We start from the raw sequence: 15,563 nt of genomic DNA on the forward strand, positions 1-15,563 counted from the left end.
GATGAACTTGGATATTAAGGGCGGTGGCGATCGCTGACATGCTTGCTATCTCGGCGAGTATCAGTGCGGCCTCAACGCAAAGGGACTGTGTGAAAAGAGCACTTCTTCCTGGAGCAGCCGTATGCTCACACAAGCGTTTTTTTCTTTTAGGAGTTCCACTATATCGGATCCAAAATGGTTGGCTGCAAGCCTTACTTCTTATAACCTTACAATTTTTCGCTATCGTGAACATTGCATTGATTTGAATGCACTGCCAGAACTATTTGGCTAATCGCGCAAGCCACCAGCCTGCGAACTTGTGGCGCGGCGCGAATTGGAAGCGCGTGACGAGTCGACCTCCGAAGATCCGTCGTCACCGTGGTCTCAGAGAGTTTTCATCAGCGCCTAATCTGGCATCCCCTCAGTGGTGAGGACATGGTTGTCCGAAATTAAGAAGTCACAGTTTCGCCGCAAGGGCGAAGCAATGAATGCGGTAACAACTTGAAATGTACCAACACTTAGAACGACAAGCAGACCGAAACGTGCAGCGCACTGCTCACGCACAAATGACGCACACAAACAACATACACAGGACAACAACAAACTAACAACGTTATATCGTTGTATTGAGGAATTCGTTATATGGAGGTTCGTTATAAGCAGGTTTAACTGCAGAGGGACACTGTGAATGGGGTTGAGACAGCCTTCTGCTGCTGAGCTTTGGCAAAAGCTACGCATTGTGAGCTACTAGTTCTGAATTCTGAGGGATGTAGCTTCTGACGTGGAGAATGGCGCAGTTTTTGCCATTCTGTGGGCTTCTTAAAGTTTTGGAGCAGTGCAGTAGCGGTTCTTTTCAATTGTAGCGAAGATGTAGCTGAAATGTAGCACATTGAAGCAATAGCGGTATCATACCCATCACTGCAAATACTTCCCGTAGCCAGAAAAGATGTCTAATCACTATACACTCTCAAACCTTATTCTAATGAAGTTGCATATCACCGAAAAACAAGTTTGTTATATCCGAAAATTCGTTACAAAGGTAATTCTGAACACTTTATGTATTGCAAAACTATTCTTCGTCAACTTTGTTATTATCAATATTTTGTTATATTTAGTTTAGGCTAGTGTGTTCATGAACTTTCGGTCCACAATCAGGCGCTTTCAACTACAAGAGGCCGGTATGTTTTTAGTGAAAATGCAAAAGTATTCGTAAGAGTGAAATACAACGCCTCATGTTCATAAGGTTTATTGCACTCGAGAAACTCTAAAAATATTTCATCAAAGGTTCACCGAGGATCTGCTCCACTTCCAGGATGACGTCTTGGCATAGGCTTTCCACTTCAGTGCTCTCATCTGAATAGAACCAAAAAGGTAAAGATCAATTATCTACACAACTTGAGCTCCTGACCTTCGGAAAATCGTGTTATGTCAATAACTTTAGCTCCTGACATTCACGAAATTACGTGAACCTGAGTAAGTTGTTGTTTACATCAGCAAGTATAAACTGTGATGGCAGCAACCATGGCTACAAAATAACAGGCCAGAAAAGCTTGGCTTGTGAGATTAGAACAATGGCTTATTCTAATATGGTAGATAGACTTGCATAAATCTGACTCTACATAGTTTAATTTTGTGGTTCACTTCATGTTAACAAAAAGCCACAGGTGGTGCCCAATACACTTTTGTGGTACCAAACATTCATTGCTTTCATCCTGAAATTATCCTTGTGGAATGATATGGAGTATGCTGGTCGTCCCACACACTTCTGACCACAATGGTGACCACTGTAATGCTTCCAATATAGAAGTCGTATCAGTCTTCAAGAAACATAGGGCAGAGTGAATCCGTTGAACCTGCTGTCAAAACTAACTTTCCTGGGCCTTCCCTGAGAATAGATTATAGCAAAAAACCGATACCTCTGAATTATTACAGCATTTATCCAACTGTAACCCTTACTTGTCCTTTTTTTTTTTTTTTGCAAGACCTTGTTAAAAATTTCTCTGGCCCTCCACTCTACTATCAGACCAAAACTACATTCACAACTGTTGAGTCAAAGCCACCGGCACTGCCACCACTAATGTTCAGAACATTGTGGGTCACGATTCAGTTATTGTTAAAGGGCCACTCACCAGGTTCGAAAATTTTGAGCTGACAAGTGCAATGTGTACATGGGGCAATCGCGATCACGTCTGCTGAAATTTGCACTGCTACACACTGCGAAAATGGGTCAAGTTTCGAGATGAACGCTGCTCTCCTTTCTTTTCCCGGGCTTGTGCATTGAGAATGAGGGCATGACATACATGTAAGAATTGGCCTACGTACACGGCAGTGCTGTAATGTTGGTCCCTAACAAAAATGTCTGTGCTCTGACGTTGCCAAAAGTATCACATGACACAGCAAAAATTATATAACATGACATGTGTGCTTTATCTAATTTGTTGCTTGAATAGATTAATAAAACTCCAGATAAATAATGAGACGCAATAAGGAAATGTATGCATCTTTTTAATTTCGCCCCCTTTAGATTCCAACGAGATGCGGGGCCAATGTGCCTGCATTTTGCATGCGTTCGTGTCCCCGCGGTTAGCTGATCAAGCAGACGCCTACTCTTGGAAAAGAAATTAATGGTCCTGCGCGTTCGAGCACTCTAATCTACTTTACTGCCACTTAGCCAGCGTTTTCAAACCATCTCGCAGAAACAGGGAGTAGACCACCAAATAACGCTGGTCAACAAAACAACGCCGCTCGCGTGCTCGGGCGTTGAGCCTGTTCAAAGCACGTCATGCGCACGTGACCTCTTAGTCTGGCACCGGATAGGGTAGGGAAGAGATTTAGCTTGCGGCACGGTGTGAGCGGCAAGGGTTTTAACTCTGCCTCTTCGCATCTTCCTTTCACACCGCTTAAAAAACAGTTTTCTTAGCTCGTAATGAACCGACTGAAAACATTTTTATGGCATAATGCTTTTCATCCGACACACACCCACTTCTATGGTCTAACTACAATTTGTTATGGAGCCTGGTGTTAAGGGGCAGTTCACAAAATGGGATGCAGGACATTAATCACACCGTTGATTGTATGCAGGATGACGAAATAATGTTTTTATACAAATACATGCGCTGCCCACAAGTGATCAAGATGGACATAAATAAGAAGGCTTTCATTCTGTGAAAACCAAGTACACTAATCTCATCTTTTTCAAGTTGCTGTCAGACAATTTCTTTATTGCTAAAGTAACAGTTGCACATTAGATTTATATGCATTTAAGCCACTCCAATGTAATTTTTAAATTTTCAGCTATTTTGAAGCTTGTGTGGTTCTATGGGTACGTTAAAACCATTGAAATATTGCCGAATAAGTCAGAAGTCAGGTTTGTTCAGCTTGGATTCAATTGCATGTTTCAACCAACTTGATAACTCAAAGCTTGCATTCGCATTCTGCATCAATCAACGCTGTTGAGGCTGAAGGAGCTGAATTTGATTATTTCAAAAGCTTTAATGATGATAAGGATGGCTGGAACTTGACGGCATGCAAGAAGCAAGACAAGTTTACGAACTGTTTTCATGCAAAATAAGGTGCGATATTTCGCAGTTCACACCTTGTTCATTACACTGGAAGCAAATCGTTAGCGCTTGTAACAATTTTTGAGGCATGAAATGCTTCAATTTAGGTCTTAAAGAAGCACATTTTTTATTTTGAATTATCAATATATCGAACTATTTCGGATGCCCTTCGAGTTTGATATATCCAGGATCGACTGTAGGTTGCACCCTGTGGCTTGTCGTTTTTGAAACCGAAACTGACACTGGTCGGCAATAACAAGCTTGAGTCAATTGTCTGTTGTGTGCTGCAGAAAACGATGTGTCGTGCTACGACTAACAGGCCTCCAAAAACACGTTGCAAAAAAAAAAAAAGCCAAGGCCGCCGAGATTTTTGCATCAGTACTCCTACAAGTGATTATGAATAACATACAAAGCAAGTGTGAAGCCTGCCATGTTTACTTGCATAATCTCAGAAATGGCCAATGTTCAGTACTTGCTCTAAAAAAAGACTTAATAATGTAATATACACATTAACTACACTATGCCTCGTAATATAATATAGTGAGGGTTTTGTGCTTCAAAGCCATAACATGGTTGATGTCAAAGGCACACAGTGGAGGGCTCTGGTAATTTCGGCCGCCTGGTATTCTTTGTTGTGCACCCAAATCTAAGCACAGTGGCCTCTAGTGAACTCCATTGAAATGCGGGCAGGATTCCATCTCACGACCGTTGGGTCAGCAGCCAAGCACCATAACCCCTGTGATGCACAAATACTGCCTCGTGTTATTAAACGGCTTGCACGCACTGACAGTTCCTTCAGAGTGGCGGTCTCAAACTCACTGCAGCTATCGGGCCCTAATGAGGAAACCTAATGCCACAAGGGCAGGGACGGAGGAGGTGGCTGGAACAAGTGGGGAAAAGGGACGCGGAGTTGACTAAAATGCCATCTGACGTTAACTTTCGCACGAGTCTTTCCCGAGCCTCATATATGGGTCACTCGTGAAGACAATTTGGCGTCGGGATTCGAGAGAAATATCCGTATCGACCTCTAGAATGACTACAATCTGCATGCCAATTCTTAAATAGAAATTTCATTCCACGGACATGGTAATCACATTAAACCCTTCATGAAAAAAAAAAAACAAAAAAACTAATGCTTGAAGCTAGTCCCGCCTAGGAGCTTGCCTAAACAAAACGTTATGGATCGCGACAGGCGAAAAATAATATGAGCAAACCATTTAGCTCAGTCCTGATACTGAATCCTTTGTGAAGCCGCAATTTGCAGAAGAAAAGGCGGCATGCAAACCATGGGCCACATGTTTGAGAAAAATTCGCACACATTTTTACTCTAACAACCAGTACTTTATCGATTGACTGTGCAGCTAGGTGTGAAATATTCAGTCGTTCATGATACAGCTCAAACAGAAATGAAACTTTTTGCAAGGTTACGCAAGCAGTTCATACCTTCCATAAGCTCAGCCAGGAATGGAACAGCCTCGGGCAGGAAGGACAGGTAGTCGTCGCCGAGTTTACGCACAGCCTCGCGGAATGCCAGCAGCGTTGTGTAACGCACCTGCACAGAACAGCACCGTTTCCAAGATACAATTTTCACCTAGCCCTTACTGCTGCATTAGTAAGTGTATGATTTCCGAATGATTGCAAAGGATGCTGGTGTTTTAGCAATTGCTATCTGGTAGAAAATAAAGCCACCTATTGCGCACTGACAATGCTCGTATATTATCAGTGTTAAGCAAGTTATCAGCAATGTTAACTGAAAGAAAACAGTGTAACGCACCTGCACAGAACAGCACCGTTTCCAAGATACAATTTTCACCTAGCCCTTACTGCTGCATTAGTAAGTGTATGATTTCCGAATGATTGCAAAGGATGCTGGTGTTTTAGCAATTGCTATCTGGTAGAAAATAAAGCCACCTATTGCGCACTGACAATGCTCGTATATTATCAGTGTTAAGCAAGTTATCAGCAATGTTAACTGAAAGAAAACAGACTCCCAACCGAACGTACTGACTATTCTCTGCCCTACAGAATTATACCCAAGTTACACAGGCAGCCTAAACCATGGTGAACGTAACCACCGTTCACTTAGGTTACATGATATGCAAAACTGTGGTTATGCCACCAACCATGGTTGTAGGAACCAAGCCTGGCAACCTTGGTTTTGTGGCTAACTAAGGAAATGGTGGCATCAATGGAAGAAGGGTCACCCGCCTTAACCAAGGACTCTGTTGCGTTGTGCAATATTGGCAAACTGTGGTTGGCGCTAACTGCAATTTGACGTGGTTAATTGTTTGCCAGTTGCACTGAGTGATGCTCGTTATTTAACCTAATTTAATTTATTGTAATTTAACATAACTTAATTTAATCTTACACCCACTTGCACAAAGCTTTACCCTCATTGAAATTTCATTTTTCTGCGTAAAATGCCACCTAAATCTATGCGCCATAAAAGCTTAGATTAAAACTGTGTGCTACACACAAGCACCACGCACGTGCACCATTATTTCTGCGTGAACTTTCACGTAAATCGTCCATGGCGAAGCATTTTTAGAGGAGAGAGTGAAATGGCTTTTTTCATGACGCACCTGTGCTTTGGAGTTGCGCATCTGGTGGAGGAGCTTCTGGTGCCACTCCTTTCGAGTTGCGTCTTCACAGCCGGCGGCAAAGCTGGCCAAGCATGGTACTAGGTGCCGCTCCACTCGCTTCTGTGTAGCCTCCTCGCCACCCAACTCATTCTCCACCTAGTGGCAAATACGACAAATGTGGTTAGGTACACCACCCAACTTATTTTCTACCTAGTAGCAAATAAGCAAAACATGGTTAGGTATGCCACCCAACTCATTCTCCACCTAGTGGCAAATAAGAGAAATGTAGTTAGACACACCACCCAGCTTTATCTCCACCTTGTGACAAATAAAGGAAACATGGTTAGGTATGCCAGCCAACTCGTTATCCACCTAGTGGCAAATAAGAGAAACGTGGTTAGGCACACCACCCAACTTATTCTCCACCTAGTGGCAAATAAGCGAAACATGCCACCCAACTGCAATATGCCACCCAACTCATTCTTTACCTAGGGACAAATAGGGGAAATGTGGTTAGGTATGCCCCCAACTCATTCTCCACTTAGTGGCAAATAAGCGAAACATGGTTAAGTATGCCACCCAACTCATTCTCCACCTAGTGGCAAATAAGCGACGGTTAAGTATGCCACCCAACTCATTCTCCACCTAGTGGCAAATAAGCAGTTTCGTGACTTTCTCTCGCTGTGTGTTGATCAACTGCAATGTCTCCATACTCGCACTGTTCGAGAACCCCACTGTAGTGCACAGATAAAAGAGACTGGGGACTTGCTGCGCACAGACAAAAAAAAATATGGCACGTGGAAACGGCGAAAGGGGGGAGGGAGCAAGCTAAGGTGGCCGGGGTGGGAGGTCAGCATAATAATAAAAAACGGAAGAGATGCAATTGGTGAGGAGGTTCTAGGTGTGGGTTAGTGGGACTGAGTGGATGAATGTAGAGGGTGCATTTATTATGCGGGGACAAAAAAATCAAGATATTGATGATTGAAGTTGGGGGTGCATTATTATACGAGTGCGTTCATTACGCGAGTAGATATGGTATGTGATTGCTTGTGCTACCATGGGTTCATCTGTTTTTTTTTTTTTTGTCTTTATCACCATGACAATTTTTTTCCTTTATTTTTCAAGTGTTCCCGCCGCAACCTAGCTCTTGAATTCTGGCCGCAGTTGTTTACTGTTTTGTAAGCTTATGCACTGTGTATACAGCACACTCCTGTTTGACCACAGTGAAAGTGCCCAGTGTATGAGGTGGCCAGGTTCCTCTAAAGCTGCACAATGCAGCCTTTTTGCTCCGTCATCCTCGCAACCTTGTTGCAAATAAGCTGAATTCAATTCACGATGAAAATTCATCCCACATGCTTATCAGCTTTCTAGTGAACCTGAGCAAAGTCAAAGAATATTCATTTTGCTGCAAGTTCTGATTTATGCTGACTTGCAAATTTTCAAACTATACTATCTCGGTGTTATTGTGTTGTGAACATGGAGATGTTAAGTTACAGGACAGGTATAAAAACTGCTGTGCCACTATTCAAGGCTGCCTAGACAGCTTCCCATTAGCTTGCACGCATTGGTAAAAGCTTTCAACAAGCTGAGGTCTATTAATTTTAAGGGGAACTGCTTTATTAGTGGTATTGAGGCACTCTTTGAATATTGAATACTGTACTGCAGACCGTTATTCAAACTCAACAGAATTGCCGTAGAGCATAAGCATTCAAGCATCTATATTGTGCTTCCTAGTCTGTATGTTTTGATTACAAAAACTCTCAAAGCTGCCTAACCAATACTTGAATCTCTCAAGAAAAATTCCAGCAGTTTGCTACTTTTTACGTTGTCGCCCTAATTGCTAAACAATGCACAAATAATTAGTAACCAAATGTCACTTTTCCCATACCTGGTTCACCAATGGCTTGAGCAAGAATGCAGCCTTCTCTTTTGTCAAAAACTGCTTGCCTCCATGATGGAAGCATGCAGTCAGGGTTGCCAGAACATGGTTCAGCAGGCGACAGCTTTTAGCTTCGTCGTCAAAGTAGTCTTCCTCTGTTGGCAAATTAATAAGCACACGTTAGAATAAAACTCCAGCTGGCACACCTTTCTCTAAAGTGGACCATGAAACGCCTTGCTAATTAGGTACAGCACAAAATTTAAAACATGAAATCTACATTGAACACACCGAAACCTCAATACAGTTAAACCTGCCTATAATGAACCTCCATATAAAGAATATTACGAAGTTTTTCAATTCCCCACCATTACTCCACAGAAGCACATGTATTTGCGACCTCTATTTACCGAACAACAGGGGAATACAACCATAACAAATTTTTGCCAAGGACAATCTCGGAATTTCGGCCTGGGTTGGGTCATTTTGGCCCAAGCATGTGCGAAGTAGCGATGGCGCACACAGCGCGCTTGTGGCTCTAGCGACTAGTAGAGGAGAGCAAGCGCTTTTGTGCGTAGGTTTGCAGGCAGGCAGGCCTGCGCCTCACGAGCCTTCGTTGCCGCCCTTCTTGCCGCCGCAGACGCATGCGTGAATGTTCCCTCCCATCCCTCAAAATAAAGAACAACCAAAAAAAAAGAGAACTACTTTTGCCTTGGCAGTGCCATGATATCAGCGTCGCATATGCGGGGCCATTACGGAGACCACTTAACTCAACAGTTTTTCGCAGTATCCGTGTCATTCGCTCTTTGTTTTCGATGGTGCATGCATGCATGTTTTCACTACACAGGCATGGAGTGGCTCCCGACAAGCATTTTTTAATGCGAACAACCGTGTCGTTGCTACTGAGGAAATATCAGATTAGGTGCTGATGGAAACTCTCCAAAACCACGGTAACAACAAGCAAGCTTCGAATATCGCCTCGTCACGCGCTTCCGTCTTGCACCACTAGTACGCGGGACCGTAGCCTTTGCGATTAGCTCTGGCAAGATGACGGCACGTTGAATGCAATGCAATGAATGCAATTGCAACCAATTGTAATGTTCCACGAAGTAAGGCTGCCAGCAAATTCTTTTGAATCCAATAACGAGGAACACTTACAAAACGCTTGTGTAAGCAAATCTGGCCACTTCAAGGAGAAGTGCTCGTTTCACACAGTCTCTTCGCGTTGAAAGCACACTGATGCTTGCCGAGATCGTGACCACGCCCTTAAAATCCAAGTTCCCCGTTGCTACTTGAGTGACCTCCCCCCTTCTGCATTTTTTTATGCCCGTTCAAGACGACTGATTTCCTTTCTGTTTGAGCATTTGACGGCAGCTCTAACATGCAGGAGGATGCTATTGTATGCGCCCTGCAGTCGAGAGAGATGGGCCAGCTCATTTGATCGCTGCTTCAGTAGCGCTTGCGCGCGTTTACTTCTACCCGCTCGTAAAAGTTAGTGGGAGCATGTTATCAATGGACTTGCACGGACTATGGCGGCAACGGGAAAAACCCGCTGAGTGTGGCTATATAATTGCCATTGAAAAAATAACCCTGTTGTTTACTACTAGATGAGTTTTTTTGTGTGAGCCCTGCTTTCAGTATCCCTTGTTTAATTAGTTCATTTATTTTTTGTAATTTCATACTGAACTTTGATATAACGAAATCTTCATAAAACGAATTTTTCTGGGAATTTGTCGATTTCGTTATATCCAGGTTCAACTTTATAAAAAAACCCGGATATAACGAAATATCGGTTATGACGAAGTAAATGAAGACTAAGTCTTGTAATAGATCTATCGTATTTACTCGATTCTACCGCGCCCTCGATTGTAACGTGCATCCGATTTCCACCGCGAGAAAAAAAAAACGTAAGACATCGATTGCAATGCGCACCCATTTTTCTCGCTGGCCCGCACGATCACACCACTCGAAAAAACAACTCCTTTTGGGAGCGTCTTCCATTTAAATATGAGGTACGGGCGAAGCTTGTGCCTCATCTGACGTGTAACAGAGCTTTGCCGTCACTGTAGTTTTACCGTGGACCGATCTCATCACGCGAACTTGCTTCGCCCCCTTCTTCTCGACGGTTGTGGTGCCAGGCATGTCGACGTAAAGAGGCGTCTGATTGGCATTCCCGATTTGCCCAAGCTGGTAGCCGTTGTTGCGCCACAAGTTTAGGACGAACCTCTGAAAACTGTGAAGCTTTTCATCGTACTCCTCTGCAAAACTTTTCGCATATGCATGTTCCCCTTCGAAGGGAAAAGCCTTTCCTCTTCATAAAATTAGTTAGCCAGCACCTGCTCGCTTTAAACTGGCTACGCATTAGACCTTTTTCTAAGACTAATTACATAGCCCGCACTTGGAGCAGTTCTGTCGTCACGGGCCGCTGTGCCGCTTGCTGCTCAAGCACATACTCGCCGAGCAGCTCTTTAATTTGCGGAAACCGACCCTGCTGTGGTCCACTGAAGCCTTTGCGTGAAGCTTTGCTGTCGACAATCTTCTGCTTTTGTTTCCGTCGGTCCCGCACGCACGTTTCGGGAACTCCGAATGACCGCGATGCGGCCCGATTTCCGTCCGTTTCTGCACACGCGATGACTTTTCTTTTAAAAGCGGCATCGTGGTGCACTCGAGTTTTCGGAGTCGGCCCTTCCACGCCGTCGATGCTAATGTACTACTAGATGACGAACTCCTCAGTACACGTACAAAGTGCCGCACATGGGAAACACATAGGCAGAAATGGCTGACGCGCCATGCCGACGCACGTAGGGGGCGGCCATTTTGGATTTGCCGATGGCAATAGATTGACCGTAATTTTTTGTTCGTACTCGATTCTAACGCGCATGCAATTTATGAACTCGCTTAACCGGAAAAAAGGTGCGCGTTAGATTCGAGTAATTACGTTAGTGTTAGGATATCCCTTTGAGACAATTTTCTGGTATAATGAACTTATTTTGGTGTGAGATTAAACTTTGTAGTTAGGAGGTTTGAGTGTAGCCTGCTTCACTGGGCCCTTCAAATTACTGATTCCTGGCAGTCCTGCACTGTCTGTGACAATGCTGATGCAACACTCACTTGCAATTTGCGATTGTAATATTGATAACTATCAGGGTTTGATGTCCCAAAACTGCCATATGATTATGAGAGACGCTGTAGTGAAGGGCTTCCGAAATTTCGACCACTTAGGGTTCTTTAACGTGCACCTAAATCTAAGCACACGGGCCTCAAAATTCGCGACTCTCAGGGATGTATAATTTAAAGGGCGCATTCGCAACATCGTTCATTTTTTTTCCACTCGGAAGTTTCGTTAATGTCTACATGTCACAACACCAAAATAGCACACAATTGAATAACGTAGTCAGGACTCACGCAGAGCACACAACATACAACAGACACGAAGTGGGCACTCAGAAAACCGAATGCATTGCAGCATGCACCTGCTTTGACGGTGTTTGTAGTCACCAACAAGTCCGCGCTGTGCTCCACGAAAACTCCCGCGAACAAGACAAACAGGCTCTTGAGCATTTCCGATAACCTGGAGACCAAGAAAAGAAACAACAGAAACATGAAAGTCAAACAGGAAAATAACGGGACAAGATCGACAAATTACGAGACAGTGAAATGCAAAGCCCGTTTTTGCTACATGTCCTTATCATCCCCTAACTTTAGTGATAAGAACAGTGTGAGCAGATACTGTGCTGGAAGAGAACTCTCAGGTTATTCCTACAATCTTCTCATTCTAGCCCTGCCATGTAAGTGCACTAGCTAACGTCCTTAATGTTTTTATTATGCATATGACAGCAAGGAGAATAAAATTTGGCTGTACAACGTGTGAAATGCAAACAGCACACAGATCAAGTTTGTGCACTTTAGTTTTTTACCTTTCAGTGAGGTGGTAGAACGTGAGGACTTTGTTCTTATCCAGATCTTCCACAGCAGCCCAGTTGTACATCTGGAAACAGTTGGTGAAGATTAGTGTGTTCATGCAGTGACTATGCCATGTGGCAGTAAATTATTCAGCATTTCGTGAGAATTCCAAATAACGAAAGCCAACGGAGACGGTTCCATGAGCATACGTGCACTAGATGAGATCTACAGTCCGGCAGTGATACCTGACGATGCAATCGCCAATGCAGAAGTTGTGCCTTTCTGCACAAACAATCAAGTGCTCCAATGTGCTTATTATAAGTTTACATCTCAATAAAAAAGAAAACTGTAAATCTTGAGCAACAGTGATCACAATGACATGCCTCAAGTTATGAAAGTGTAAGAAGAAAGTGGGTGCAGTAAATAGCCTGTAATGTGTTAGACAAGGATTGTGAAAGAATGGATTGAAAAGGTTCACTCGAGGAAAAATTTAGCAGAAGCACCCAAGCAAGTACTAAAGTGGAAACAGAAGCTATTTCAGCAGCAACACGCTATTGACAGCAGTGCATAAAAGGTTTATCAATAATTGTTTTAAATACTCTAGTTCTTTTTATCACTAATTGTTTTGAGTACTCTAGTCCTTTAAACTTTTTTCTCCCCAATATAATTTTAAGGGCTCTTTAGGCTATTAGTGATCTGACTGCACCTTTTCATAGACTGTTCACTGTACTCTCCTTGTTTTGTGCACTTATAGGAGACAAGGTATCCTATGGGATGCTGTATAATTTAAAACAAAATAACAAACAATACAGGCTTCTATATGTGTCACCCACCTTGTAAAAGAAAGGACGAAACGTGACCTCAGAAAGCTTGAAGGAAAGAGAGGTCACAACACCAACGATGCTGCTCTCGACCGTGTCAACTTCCGCATCCTCCATCTGAAAATTCCAATACCAAGGTCAACGAAAATAAGGTTCGATGCGTGTCTACACTCAAACACCATAATAACAAAGTTGCATCTTACACAAAAATAAGTTCGTTATAACGAGAAATTTATTTTAAAGGTATATTCCTTACATTATATACTCGGGGTGTGCGAATATTGGATTCGAATTCGATTCGATAACAAGATATTTGAAAACTTAGAACATTCGAACTAATTAGGGTATTCCCCGAATATTCAATGTTCATAAATATTCGTTTGTAGGATTGTGCGATTATTCGAATGCTTCAAGTATTCAAACGATTTGCTTCAGTTCGAATTTAAAATATTGAAAATTTCGAAGTATTCGCAAGGAACAAATTGATGCATATTAATTCAAATGTACCGCCTGTGAAGAAGGTTTCACTGCAGCATAGTGGTGCTGAACCGTAAAAGCATCTATTCAAGAGAAACCCGCTATGCCGCAAAGCCCCCCTTCAAGTTTAAAGGGGCCCTGCAACATTTGTAGAGCATTGTCAGAAAACGCTGCCGATCCGTAGTCGAGGCTACCGAGGACAAGCAAGTCAAATATTATAGCGCAGCACCATGCGTGAGATTCACAATAAATTCTCGAAGTCAGCTAAAAATCGCTCTCTTCTCTCGGCAAATGTCTCCACAAGCTCAGAAAGCACGTGTGACGTATTTTCTTTTCCCGTGCCATCCCTCCCTGTTTAGTTTCCAGTGCTTTCGTCGGGATGAGAAGAGAGAATGCACCAACAGCGTGCGAGAAATCTTTGCAACTCCGCCTGTACTGGACGGATTCTAAAAATATTTGCGACGGTTAATTCACGAGGCAACAAATAAGCTTCTTTAGTGAATGCATTCTATGGCTACTTGAAAAAGTGTCGCACGACCCCTTTAAGTGCAAATATTACTCTCAAATCAATTTATTTTATTAAGCTTAAAAGCTAGTTATGATGGCTTATATGCTCTAAGTATAATGAATCTTAAAATGTTACATTTTTTAACGGTTATGACTCGCATCCTGCTGAAAGTAAAATCCTGCTACTACTCAAAATTCTTTTGACTTTTTTTGAACGAGAAAAAAAAAAAGAAATTTTACATAGAGGCTCTATTTCATTTTTTTAAAATATTGTGCAGGTTAGTTAGGTCATGATAGATATACCCATTTTTCTTTATATGTCATATATACTGTTCGAATTCGACACGAAATTATTCAACCAAAGTCACTATTCGCTTCGAACCTAAAATTGCCTTGGTGCAGATGACTGAGGTGCAAAAAACATTTCTTGAAACAGGAGGAAAAGAAAAAGCAAAGAAGAACCCAGCATTCTTGATTGTAAAATGACGAGCCCTGTCCTCAAGAAAGGCAACGGAAACAAGCGAGATAACGAGTATTGCTGTGTAGTTGAAAAACGCCCCGAGTACTCCCATTTTCCTTAGTGACTTGACTGGATATGAGAACAGAGGACAAAATTAAAAAGAAAACTACAAAATCGGGGTCTTTCGAGCTAAAGCTGGATGAATTGTGACCCCCCAGACTGCTTTAATAATCTCTTAGACTTATGTACACGAGTGTCAAGTGTTAGAAAATCAAACCAATGGCCTCATGCTCACTAGTCATCAAAGCAGGTACAAAAGCTTTTCTTTCTTTTTTTTTTGTAATAAAGTGCTACCACACAAAAAAAGGGATACAAAAGGTTCGTTCATCATGTGAATTGAACCCAACATCACAGTCACAAGCTCACCTATTAGTCTTATGCTTTCTAAATAGTACAGATGGTGACATTTTTTTTTTTAATTTTTGTAAGCACTAACTGACTATAATAACAATTGTACTGTTTCTAACCTCAATATATGATTGACTAAGGATCACTGAAAAAAATTGCATCACTTCACTATTCGATATTTGATTCGTATTTGAAACTATGTATTCGTATTCAATTTGTATTAAAAAATTTTGACATTCACACACCCCTGCTACATACCGTATCTTCTAGCGTAATGAACGCACTTGCATAATAAACGCACCCCCTACATTCATCTGCTGCAGTCCCGCTAACCGACACCTGGCCCCTCCTCATCCGTTGGATCTCTTCCGTTTTTGATTACTTTGCCAACCCCCTTTAACCAGCTCCCCCCCCCCTCGCCCATTGCCACGTGATGTGCCGTATTGCTTTCCTTTCTGTCTACGCATCCCCTACGTTCATGCGCTGCAGTCCCGCTAACTGACACCTGGCGCCTCCCCACGTCTTGGCTCTTCCGTTTTTTTTTATTACTTTGCCGACCCCTTTCAACCACCTTGGCTGACGCCTTTCAACTACCTTGGCTCGCGCCCCCACCCCCTTTGCCTTCCTTCGTTGCCGCACGCCTATTGCTTCTCTTTCTATCCGTGCACAGCACATCTCCTGTCTTATCTGTGGGCCACAGCGGGGTTCACAAGCACTGCGATTAGAGAGTTTTAGTGCTGGGTACGCAATCTCTTGGGGCGCTGGGGGCTTGGGAGCGCGCGGCGTTGCCTACCCAACCCATACCCAACCGGAATGCCTTTTAGTTGGCGCCACGGTTGCGCGCATGCAAACGCGAGCCGCACGAAGGTCAAACGCGCTCGCAGCGCCATAGCGTCCGGTCACGTAGGTATATTTCAATTATTTTTACAATTTAAAGTGTTAAATTTAGCGTACATAGGTAAATAAAGTGAATTAATTTCAATAAGTCAT

General features: G+C 42.9%; 1 protein-coding gene across 2 annotated transcripts in view; it reads right to left on the reverse strand.

Annotated features, from left to right (window-relative positions):
* Window positions 1-1,209: 1,209 nt before the first annotated feature.
* The window catches only part of l(2)k09022 (HEAT repeat containing 1 homolog l(2)k09022), a 147,275-nt gene continuing 132,921 nt past the window's right edge, over window positions 1,210-15,563 (reverse strand). The window contains exons 37-43 of one of the 2 annotated variants that reach the window (XM_075873504.1): window positions 12,734-12,838; window positions 11,915-11,985; window positions 11,471-11,568; window positions 8,010-8,155; window positions 6,122-6,277; window positions 4,983-5,091; window positions 1,210-1,332 (exon numbers count right to left, since the gene is read on the reverse strand). In XM_075873504.1, coding sequence (XP_075729619.1) covers window positions 1,244-1,332; window positions 4,983-5,091; window positions 6,122-6,277; window positions 8,010-8,155; window positions 11,471-11,568; window positions 11,915-11,985; window positions 12,734-12,838 — 774 coding nt within the window. In that variant the 3' untranslated portion in view covers window positions 1,210-1,243. Of the gene's footprint in view, window positions 1,333-4,982; window positions 5,092-6,121; window positions 6,278-6,619; window positions 6,767-8,009; window positions 8,156-11,470; window positions 11,569-11,914; window positions 11,986-12,733; window positions 12,839-15,563 lie in introns of those variants that run through there. The other variant, XM_075873505.1, reaches the window with a different exon arrangement.

Source organism: Rhipicephalus microplus, chromosome 9 (assembly GCF_043290135.1).
Source record: "Rhipicephalus microplus isolate Deutch F79 chromosome 9, USDA_Rmic, whole genome shotgun sequence".
Classification (NCBI taxonomy): domain Eukaryota; kingdom Metazoa; phylum Arthropoda; class Arachnida; order Ixodida; family Ixodidae; genus Rhipicephalus; species Rhipicephalus microplus.